Genomic DNA, 11,932 nt, shown 5'->3' with positions numbered 1-11,932 from the left:
AGCAGCTATAATTTACTCAGATTTGCTACACCTCATCGCGTGCAGGTTGTATGCTCATAAACAACACTGCCACTGACATTTTTAATGTGCCATTTTGCGGCTGCATTTCGATGGAGGCGAAACGCTAAGGCGTTCGTGTGCTGTGCGATGTCAGTGCAAGTTAAAGATCCCCAGGTGTTCAAAATTATTCCGGAGCCCTCCACTGCGGCACCTCTGTCTTCCTTTCTTCTTTCCCTCTCTCCTTTATCCCTTACCTTTCAGCGCGGTTCAGGTTTCCGCCGATATGTGAGAGAGATACTGCGCCATCCCCTTTGTCCAAAACCCATTTCATTTAATTCAATCTTGCGCTGAGATATGGTCCTTCGCGTCCACAACACAACCAAAAAAACATTATTTTAGCTCTGGTTAAACCCGGAGTGACGCGATAGCTACAGCTGGCCGAGGGGTTTCGTTTATGGGGGGTTTAACGTCCCAAAGTGACTCAGGCTATGAGGGATGCCGTGGTGACCGGATCCGGAAATTTCGATCACCTGGCGTTGTTTTACGCGCGCTGACATCGCACAGCACACGGACCTCTAGAATTTCGCCTCCATCGAAATTCGACCCGAAATTCGGGATCGAACCTGCGTCTTTCGGTCTGGCAGCCGGGCGCCATAACCACTCAGCCACCGCGGCGGCCAAACTGGCCGAGTGGAACTCACTCAGTCGAATTGCAAAGTTAGTCTTTCGCCGCTCTTTTTCGCTCGGGGCCGCCGAGGTGGCTGAGTGGTTATGGCGCTCGGCTGCCGGCCCGAAATACGCGGGTTCGATCCCGGGCGCGGCGGGCGAATTTCGATAAAGGGGAAATTCTAGAGGCCCGTGTACTGTGCAATGTCAGTGAAGGTAAAGAACCCCAGGTGGTCGAAATTCCCGGAGCCCTTCACTACGACGCCTCTCATAACCTGAGTCGCTTTGGGACGTTGCACCCTCATAAACCAAACCAAACCAAACCTTCTCGCTGCGGGTTCCTTGCATCTTCGTCTCACTTGACACGGCGCATGCGCACAGGTGTTGCAGCTACTGCGCGCCGCGCCGCCGGCAGCAGCAGCAGCAGCTCCGCACCACGTGACCAACCCAGGTGACCGACTACGTGACAAACAGCCGCACCACGTTATCAACCCACGTGACGAACCACGTGACCAGCGTCACCACCCCGGTGGCCACGGCGCCACCACGCTGAAGGGTCGAAATAGTAGCGTAATGCAGCTATCGCCACAAAAGAATCCTCAGTATTGACTGCCAATAAACCGCCATTCCTATAGCATCATTGTCCTCCTCGACTTCGCAGAATATTTAAAGTGACCGCTCTTAGGCCCAACGCTTTTACTGCCACATGTTAATTTTATCCCCTAACGCCTGTTTAATTTCTTATTTATTCCTCATGATACCTCTACCTAGCGTTTCTAGTGCTTCTACGTCCTCACTCATAAGGGATAAAACTTGTAACCGAGCCTTTGCAGCACGTCACCGCACACTTCCTCTATTCTAGCTACAGTTCTCCTTGGCAGTTTCTTCATCCATTCGTTGGCCACATCGGCCGTGTTGCGTTTCGTTGAGTGAAATCTCCGGAGATCTTCCTTGGTCGCCGTTGTGTGGCTCAGCAGGTACTGGGACACAGAGGACGTGTAGTCCAATCCAAGCTTGGCGTACAGTCGCACCGTCTCGTTGGCGGCGTCGGTAGCGAGGTCTTCGAAGCGGATGCGGTGCGTCCTCTTGGGAGGCATTTGTCCCACCAACTGGTCGAAGGCGTCGAGGTCGGCTCGCATCTGTGCGCACAGTTCGCCGGCGTCCCCGCACGATTTGTCACTTCTGCACCAATAAAGTTTTTGACGCGAGGCGTACATGGCACGCGGGTCGCGCACCAGGTGAAGCACCCGAACCGAGGGTGCGACTTCTGGGTTTCTTCTGAGCCAGGCTGCAACCTGCAGAATGAATAAGATCCGGCAAGAGCTGTTGCCCATAATACTATTCGCATATATATATATATATATATATATATATATATATATATATATATATATATATATATATATATATATATATATATATATATATATATATATATATATATATTTATATATATTTATATAAGAGCTTATGCCTTAAATAACACGTTTAGGATGACATTAAAAGCACTGGGGATTCACTGCTAGTGTCTAGTGTTCTATGCAGTTAGGTAGAGCGTGTCTAAAAATAAATTCGTCTTTGAGAATTACGAACACCCAATTCTGAACATCCTACGATGGCCTAGAGGAAATTTAGCACTTCCTGCTACACCAGTATTCACACGAGTTTTTTTTATAGTTTCGACGCCATATTTCTGGGGGGGGGGGGGGGGGGGGAAGGCTCATTCGTAGCGCTCATATAAAGTTAACCTGCTTTTTTTTCAGTTCACTGCTCCTCAGCTGCTCCTCACGCAATCGAAGGTGCCATTTAACTTTTCTTGCATCGTTCATCATTGGCGAGCGTGCGCTTCCGAAGTTACTCGGCCGTTGCATTGTCAGTGAAACTCATTTTATTCGTGGTGTTGATCAAAGAGAGATTGGTAGTGTAGTAACTTTATAGACTGAACACACTACTAATTTCTCACTGATCAACATCTCATATCAAAACTAACAAGCCGCATGTGATTTTTTTTGGTTCCGGTGACTATTGGCTTCATGTCACAACGAGCCCCGCATTTCGCTACCCTTTTATGTTGAATGCCTTAATGAAGGCCTCCGTTGCGGCAGTCTTGATGCCATCGGTAGCATAATAGTGTTATTGCGCAGCTTCTGCCCTCACTGTTTGATCACGCTCCACGTAACGCTTGCGGGAATGCAGGACATTCTACGTCCGTATGCGAGTTTTGCAGAACGTGTTTATAAGCGGCGGATTCTCAGACATCAGTAAGGTGATCTGGCATGGTATGTGGGGCACAGGATTTGTTCCCAGGCGACTTAGAGGTTATCAGAGGCACCGCAATGGAATGCTCCCGATTAATTTCGACCACTTAGTGTTCCTAAGCGACCATCGACGGCATAGAACCCACGGCCATTTGATAGGTGCTTTAAAAGGTCGCTCCAACAGTAGCTGAAACTAACAGTAGGAGTCGTATGATCGCTGGAAATGAACAGGCTTGACATGAATCCATATCAATCTAAGCGCTCATTAGTAATTTACAAGTGCAGTACAGTGAAATACCACCTGAACGGAGGCCATGGGAATGAAAGTCTCATTTAAAGAACGTGAACGCCTTTCAGTGGAATCAGCTAAGCACATTGCCACTTTTTGTCGAACGAACACTAGAGGGGCATTTACATTTTGCTTTCAGGTTTTTGTTTTCAGGGATACATGGTATTGGCAAGCAGCAAATTTTCAACTCACGACTACTGACACTGAAGCTCGAAACCTTCACAGCTTCCTGAGCCTTAACAGCGCAAGATTTAACCTAAAATCACGCAGAATTGCAGATCTGCTTAACTTTGGTGTGTGTGCATAGGTAGTATGTTCATTGGGCGGGAGCTGAATGATCAGGCTAGAGATATTGGATTATATCGATTCTCCAGAAGGACGGGAGGAAAAACATTTTTTTTCCAAATCCAACAAGGTGGCCGTTTGGCCGAAGGTGACGTGACAATGCGACATTGCAACTTAGAATCTCAGCAAGAGGGGGGTATTAATGTACGTACGGAAAGCAAATGCCGATCCCATTCTGCAAGGATTCTTCACTAAAACAAGTGCATGACTGCACAGACGAAGTCGCCCAGTTTACTTACTTTTCAGTGCTGATTGCAAATCGACAGAAAATTGCGGTGCTTTACCGAAAGCGATAAGTGTCCAATAAATGCGAATATTTTCACTCTAGTGAAAATAACTACCATTCAGAACCGTTTCAATGGGTGAAATTCACTTTTGTTTATGAAGCGAGCAGCTGCGTGCTTTTTAATACACCGAACTTCAGTTAAAACGAAAAAAGGGGTGAGCTCCTTGACTCTAGTTGAATTAGCAATACAGTGTTGTCAGTATTTGGAAGAAGTCTCTACGGTAGCTCAAAGTACCATTCAGTCCTCAATGGCAGCTGCAGTGCGCTACAGTTTAGGATTTCTGCTTGTTGCGAGGCTGCGCTTTGGGTCTGGTGCTGTTAGCCTAATTCCATAGAATGACTGATGAAAAAAGCAGCACCTTTTGTATCAATTCAAGAAAACCCGCGATTGGTGAAATAATTCTCAAGTGCTACGCTGACAAGCCGCTCATGTTCAACATTCTCGAACAAAAGTTTCGAAAATTGAAAAATTGTAAGCTACTCTTATGCAAATATTGAAGGTAATGGTGCATTGTTCTCATATCTAGCAAAATCTTTCTTTTAAAGTGTTTCAATCGTTAGTATCGAACTGTTAAGACTGCCACAGAAAACCAATGTGGAACGCTTTTGACGATAGCAAAAACGTTACTAGAAAAAAGAGTGCAAGACTGCCGTCGGGTCAATTGCGGGTATATTGATTTTCGTAGTGAAATCATATATAAAAAATTGAGTTCTATCAAGGGTTGCCCACTCAAAAATTTTGTCCAGAATTGTAGGGTATGATTCCTAGGCAGTCTTCTTAAATTTGTGAGCTCAGTTATTTTCTTCATGCCGGTTTTAACGTCCCAGAGCAGCGCGTGAGCTGTGAAGAACGCCGTATTGGAGGACTCCGGAATAGTTTGTCCCCCTGGAGCTCGTTACCGTAAAGCACAAGTGCGTTCTTGCCTTCCGCCTCTGCCCTACCAAGCATTCGGTCTTGCTAGCCTAGGGTCGACAACCGAACGGCAATACCACTCAGCAACAGTCACGGGCTCTGGACGATTGATGCATACTTTATTGTTAGTTTTTCTTGGCCATCCTTATATTTTTTTCTGCTCTTCGTAATAGTTTCAACTGATCCCCTCTATGTGCTTGTGCCTTTTCTGTCAAATGGTCTCTTGTGTCTCACAAGCTTCGTCTTATTGTAAAATCGCTTATACGCGGCGTTATTTGTAACGCAATATGAATCAGTATAATACTCGTAATTCGCATTCTAAACCAGGTCACAAAACAGCAAGCCTGATCTGTATCAAAGCCTCAACTTCTTGCCGCTGTCCTGACACTTTTTTTTGGTGACGCTGTTGGACAAACGATGGTTTATAAATCAGCCATGCGGGCTAGACTACGCGATGGCTTGCTGCACAGTCTTATTGAAAATTAATTACAAGTTTTGTTTCGTGAACCGCCTTGTTGCGAATAGGCTTTCTTTAAGCTCACCCGAAAACTTGGTCCTCTGTGTTCTGTAAAAAAATGCTCAGATTACTACAGTCACTACAGAGCCTGGAGAAGTTTCCCTCAATCTGCTTCGCTCGCATTATGAGGGTGATATATAATGTCGATCAATTTCCGAGCATCAGATTTGCCGCACCCAAGCAAATACGCAGCTGAATTTGTAATTAACACTGTGCAAGACTACGTATGGCATTTCTGATTGCTCGCTGACGACTGAAGTTGAGAGCGCCGAAGTATTATCACTTAGGCATCTCCGAGTCTTGAAATGCAGCCCTGCACGAAATGTCAATGACAAAATCAATTAGTACAAGATAGCTGCCTCGCTTTGAATGCATGCTGAGAAAGAACCGACAGTCTAGACGCTCTCGTGCGTCATCTACACGTCGTGGGCACTGCTAGCGAGAGAACGGCGCGAAATACCGAGACAAGCAGTCCGTACGCGGCTACGGCGCGTCACGAAATTTCTAGAGGTATTTCGTGTGACACGTTACTAGCTTGGGTTGTCGCGTTCCGCCCTAGCAAACAAGGTCGCACGCGGTGGTAGTGTGATGTGCTCTTCGGATACGCTAAAAACTGGTCTGCCCGGCTGAATGTCGTCGGCTACGGCGCACGGGGTGGAGAATGCCACCACGCGTTCGCGGAGGTCGACGACAGCACCATTTCCCCGAATAAAATCGAGGTTGAGATTGATTACATTGAAGCTATGAGCCAACACAGCGATTCCGCGGCGAAGATTATGCCTCGAATTTGTATCTTAGCGGTGCAGACTCCAAGCAGCATCACCACAATGCCGCCAGCTGTTCGTTTTTGCGTGCCATGGCATGCAGGATGTCAGGACGGGTGCTTATTATGTTTAAGCAGCATTTCGACTTCATTTGGACCGCCGGGAAAAAAAATCATAAAGCTTGGAGCCGAGCGGACTTCAACATAAAATACGAACTACAAGACATGAGTGCATGAACAAGCTGGATATTTTTTTTATATTTCGAAGATTACTGCGAACAGCTTTGTGTGATTGACGATTAACGAATAATAATAATAATAATAATAATTGGTTTTGAGGGGGAAGGAAATGGCGAAGTCTCTGTCTCATATATCGTTGGACACCTGAACCGCGCCATAAGGGAAGGGTAAAGCAGGGAGTGAAAGAAGAAAGGAAGAGAGAGGTGCCGTAGTGGAGGGCTCCGGAATAATTTCGACCACCTGGGGATCTTTAACGTGCACTGACATCGCACAGCACACGGGCGCCTTAGCGTTTTTCCTCCATAAAAACGCAGCCGCCGCGGTCGGGTCCGAACCCGGGAACTCCGGATCAGTAGTCGAGCGCCCTTACCATTGAGCCACCGCGGCGGGGACGATTAACGAAACGCCGTTTTGCGATTCGGTATGACTCACTGCGCGTAGTTCGGTAAGGTGCCTTTATCCCCGGCTTCTTCATTTTACAGCGGCAGTAGGAGATAAACATGGCACATGTACAGGGCGAGAAGCACACGTCGCGTGAACAAAAAGGAGAAAGTTTTCTTCCGTTACCACCGTTCGTGGAGCGTGCACCGTTCGGGCACAAGATGGCGTGCATGGTTGCTACTTTCGGCGAACTTGAGCACGAGCGCACACACCACCACCGGCTCCGTCCTTGTTGCGCTGCACTTTTCCGCGTGTCCAAAGCCGCCTTACACGAGTGCATGGACGCGACCTCTTCTTGCATCACATCGTCCTGTGCGTCCAAAAATGAAGCGAGCACGGTGCGACCATCATCATAGTAACAGCGCGGGAGAGCGGACGACAACGAAAAAGTGCGCGGAAACAGCTGCTCACCCGCCCAATATCGTTCGGAGGGGAAGATTTCGGAATGCGAGTCGAAAATTTCACTCGGCTCTATACACGCTGCATGTCGCCCGTCGCCGGTCGATCAGAAGAAGCCGCGCGACCACCGTGACAAGTCAGTGTGAAATTTTGGAAAATTGGTTTTTAAGGGAAGGAAATGGCACAGTATCTGTCTCACATATCGGCGGACGCCTGAACCACGCCGTAAGGGAAGGGATAAAGGAGGTTGTGAATGACAAAAGGAAGAAACAGGAGCCGTAGTAGAGGGCTCTGGAATACTTTCGGCCACCTGGGGATCTTAACCCGCCTCGGTGTCTCAGTGGTTAGGGCCCTCGGCTCCTGATCCGAAGTTCCCGGGATTGAACCCGAACGCTGCGGCTGCGTTTCGATGGAGGCGAAACGCTAAGGCGCTCGTGTGCTGTGCGATGTCAGTGCACGTTAAAGATCCACTCAGTGTGAACGAGCGTTTCTAAGTTACGGTATGCAGAATTACAACGTTCATCAACTGATGTCCTTCAAGCTATTGCATGTCTGCCTGTTGCGGTAGCAGTAGATTTCTCTTCCGACAAAATGCCGCTGTGTATGTGTCTTTCTGGGCGTGTTTGTGTATGCGGATGTGTGAGGAGGGGGCACAAACCGGTGACACTGGCTCTCCCACTTGATGTGAGCTCCATGGCTCTGCTACAAAAACTGATTAAGCTTTTCTTTCGGAATATCTGATATCTTGTATGTACTATTTGCAAATGTTGCCTTTTTTTCTTTTTGCCAGCTCTAGGTTGAACATATATCCTGCAAACACAATTTTTTGTTCTAGAGTGCAGCATTATTTTTGAGATGACGCTGCACCGTCCTCACTCTATTTTCTTTAGCAGGAGAGAAAGCGCGTCAAGCCGATCTTTGGCCTTTTCTTTAACTCGTTTTCGCGTCATTGGCATGCAAAATAAATGCATTATTATTGCTTTTAAGATCAGTCTGTTGATTTTCAAGGCAAAATAAATCGATATTCTTTTTTAGGTTTGTGGGAGGAGTAGGTGTTTCACCCATAGTCATTGCTACTGCATCCGGCTGATTTTTTGGAAACCTAAAGAGTTGAACATATAAAAGTCGATCTCAGGAACCATGACGTAGACGAACATTGCTAAAACCTACAGTCCAACCCATACTTCACAATATTATATTGATTCGCAGTGTTACGTTACCTGAAAAGAACAGAATGCATGACGCTGACAGATGGAATAACAGAACCTGGCTAAAAGCAAGCGAAAAAACCAACAGAAGGATTTTGTTGTGCTGTTTTGCCATAGAATTCAGGAAAAAAAGTCGTTCCGCTGGTGAAGCCAGGCGCCGAGCTGATTCCCGTAGCCCAAGCGCATCTCAATGCCCTAAAAGCGCCGGGAAAAGGCCCGAACATGCCTGGGGCAGGCGCCAAACTGCGCGATGCGTTAAGTGAGTCACCCTCCCAGCCAGTGTCCCATTGAAGTGGCGGGACGTGTGATGCAACCGTCGGTAAACCTCCTAGGGCATAAAAGCGAGCCCGGAGGTCAGCGGTGAAGCAATAAAGAGAGACGCGTGCCGTGACCGGGCCTTTGCCGTTCGTTACAGGAGGTCTCGAGAAGCCATTGTGCTGTCGGCCCCTGTGCCGAACCTTTGCACTGCTATATTGTAAACATTGGAGATGAAGCCCTTTTCTTTCGCTCCGCCGTATAACCTTTCTTAGGCTAGCCGGCCCCTTCCGTGGAAGCCGCGCCGACTGGCAGGCATATCGGCCGCAATGCCGTGACGACCACAACTTCATTAACAACGGTCGCAACGGCGGGATACACATGTCACAACAGTGCTCCATTTGTTCAGTCGTCCATGAATTCTTGACTGCAGCTCAAGTGAAAATATGGCCAACAATTATACATAAACGACAGATTCAGGTGTTTAATTTGAGCGAATGTGTTTGTCGTTTATGCGCCTCTCTTTGTCGTGCTTTAATTTCCGCTAACAATAATAAAAAGATATCCACGACACTTTGCACCGACGTCATGACAAATATTTTGCGGTGTCGAGAGCGTAGCAGCAAGGGTGAGTTTCCATGAGCGAAACGAAATCGTGGCAGTCACTGAGGTTATACACGTAAGCCACAGTCCGTGCCCTTACTCAGTGCTCTTGGCTACTTGCCCTTCAACGCAGGGTAAATGTCACGACTTGACGCCACCTTTACGTGGGAAGCAATCCATGCTACTCATGTCACAGAGCAACAAAACATTCAGTCTTACTTGGCACCCCTGCTCTCCAGCTTGTAAAAGAGCACGATGTTTTGCCAGGATACGCAGCGAAAAAGTAGAACTCTCGTTTGCGAACACAGCCTTTGACCGGCGTGTTTGAAACCACGACCTGACAGACGACTGAAGGAGGTCATGAGGCGTAAAAAAGTCCCTAGAAGAAGCTGCGTAGGATATGATGTAAGACAAGGGTATGAAATATTATACTAGAGATAAAATTTCAGGAGCAGATTTGTTACTTTTTGGCGTAAAGGCTTTAATTCTACAAAAAAGTCAGTGTTTGATTTAAAAAAAAACGAAAAGTTCAAAGTATTGCAAAGGTTCCAAAGACAAGTCAGAGGACCCAGTGTGCTGTGCTGTTCCAGTGACCCCCGAGTGCCCGATAGTCACGAAATTAGAGTTGTAGTGCAAGCGCAGTGGGTCGAGCTATTTGCTGAAAACTTGAGCTTTTAATATCTCGCTTTTTTTCGATAGGTCATTTTCACTATACATTAAAGTTTTCGTTCTTACTGCCTCCCGTCTGTCGCTAAGGGGTGAGAGCAATAGTCAATGCGATCAAAGCGCATCTTAACCGTAGTTGACTAGTCGGCCTAGTTGATTGTTAGGAAGTGCAGCTTTTTTAGGCATCAATTTTAAATTTGAGGCAAGTTTGGGATATCGTAAGGTACTCATAAGGAAATATTGAAGACAGTGGTCTATTCTTCCGATGCGGAGCGAAATCTCTTATTTTGGCCTCCACCAAGTTTCTCCCCCACTCGTATTGACTAGTTAAGTCTGCGGTATGAAACCAATGAGGAAAGTTTTTGACGATAGCAAAAAACATTAACAGCAGTAAAATTCCAGTCTGCCGAGGGGAGATGTGTGGATGTATTCATCATGGAAACCGGCAGCGCGAAGCAACAAGGGCGAAGGAGAGACACGGCAACACTGGACAAGCGCTAAACTGCCAACTGAATTTTTACTGAAAACAGGACAAATTATATGCAGTCCAATGCATCATGTGCCCGGTGACGTGAGCAACCATTAATGTGCAACCGGTGCAGTCCCAGCACTCTACTTTATCTCTGGAGGCCAGATACCGGCAACCATCTCAAGGGCGTGCCACCAAACGCGGAAAGAAAGAGCCGATGTGCGTAAGTACAGAACGCGCCTTTACGTCATAGCAAAAGCAGAGTCAACAGGTCGTAGCGAAAGCAGAATCAGAACGTCAAGGAATAGCAAAAGCAGAGTCAAAGAAAGCCCTCAACGAAAACAAAATAAAATACAGGCAACAACAATAACCAGTGTGGGGGGGGTAAAACGAGAAAGGCAATTTCTTTACCGGATAAGGAAACTGATGACGTACTGTTGCCCCGCCGCGGTGGCTCAGTGGTTAGGGCGCTCGACTACTGATCCGGAGTTCCCTGGTTCGAACCCGACCGCGGCGGCTGCGTTTTTATGGCGGAAAAACGCTAAGGCGCCCGTGTGCTGTGCGATGTCAGTGCACGTTAAAGATCCCCAGGTGGTCGAAATTATTCCGGAGCCCTCCACTACGGCACCTATTCTTCCTTTCTTCTTTCACTCCCTCCTTTATCCCTTCCCTTACGGCGCGATTCAGGTGTCCAAAGATATATGAGACAGATACTGCGCTATTTCCTTTCCCCGAAAAACCAATTAAAAAAATTAAAAATGACGTACTGACGAACCATTCACCGCCCCTAGATATAAGCCAGGCCTCAATCCCTTCCAATTGACGCGTTTCTTTTTCGAACGTGCCCTTATCTCTGACTCATGCAACAACAGTTCACACTGGAAAGTGCCTTCGGGTCCACAAGCAAAAACGCAGTCACATTTCCACATCGCCATCAATTTCCTTATCCAGTAAAGAAATTGCCTTTCTGGATGTCGGCATCAAACGGTATCATAGTTTTTATTTCCTATGACCTTCTGGTTTTGATGGTATTTTTGAATTCCTTTTACCCCTTGACAATGGCTATTGTTGTTGCCTGTATTTTATTTTGTGTCCGTTGAGGTTCTCCTGTGACTCTGTTTTTGCTACGACCTGTTGACTCTGCTTTTTCTATGACGTAAAGACGCGTTCTGTTTTTATGCACTTCGACCCTCCCTTTCCGCGTTTGGTGGCGCGCCCTTGATACGGTTACCGCTATCTGGCCTCCAGTGATGAAGTTGAAGGCTGCGACGACACCGGTTGCACATTCATGGTTGCTCATGCCACCGGGCACGTGATGTATTGGATTGTATATAATTTGTCCTGTTTTCAAGAAGAATTGAGTTGGTAGTTCAGCGCTTCCCTTGTGTTCCCGTGTCTCTCATTCGCCTTGTTGCTTCGCGCTGCCGCTTTCCATAATGATTCCCCAACTAGCCCACACAAGATATTAATAGGCGGATGCATTAATTATTATAGTGAAATCTTGGGATATATGAAAAATTGCGTTCTTATACTTTTTACCGTTGAAAAATGCACTTGTCCAGCATCTCTAGCGATGGCTACATCAAGAAGGTCCGGAATGAAGGAAAAAACACG

General features: G+C 47.0%; 1 protein-coding gene across 2 annotated transcripts in view; it reads right to left on the bottom strand.

Annotated features, from left to right (window-relative positions):
• Positions 1–934: 934 nt before the first annotated feature.
• The window catches only part of LOC144124811 (carbohydrate sulfotransferase 5-like), a 37,184-nt gene continuing 26,186 nt past the window's right edge, over positions 935–11,932 (bottom strand). For both annotated transcript variants that reach the window (XM_077657707.1, XM_077657708.1), the window contains exon 4: positions 935–1,961. In XM_077657707.1, coding sequence (XP_077513833.1) covers positions 1,464–1,961 — 498 coding nt within the window. In that variant the 3' untranslated portion in view covers positions 935–1,463. The remainder of the gene's footprint in view (positions 1,962–11,932) is intronic.

Source organism: Amblyomma americanum, chromosome 3 (assembly GCF_052857255.1).
Source record: "Amblyomma americanum isolate KBUSLIRL-KWMA chromosome 3, ASM5285725v1, whole genome shotgun sequence".
Taxonomy (NCBI): domain Eukaryota; kingdom Metazoa; phylum Arthropoda; class Arachnida; order Ixodida; family Ixodidae; genus Amblyomma; species Amblyomma americanum.
The sequence above is the reverse complement of the archived record's forward strand: the minus strand, read 5'-3'. Positions and strand labels throughout refer to the sequence as shown.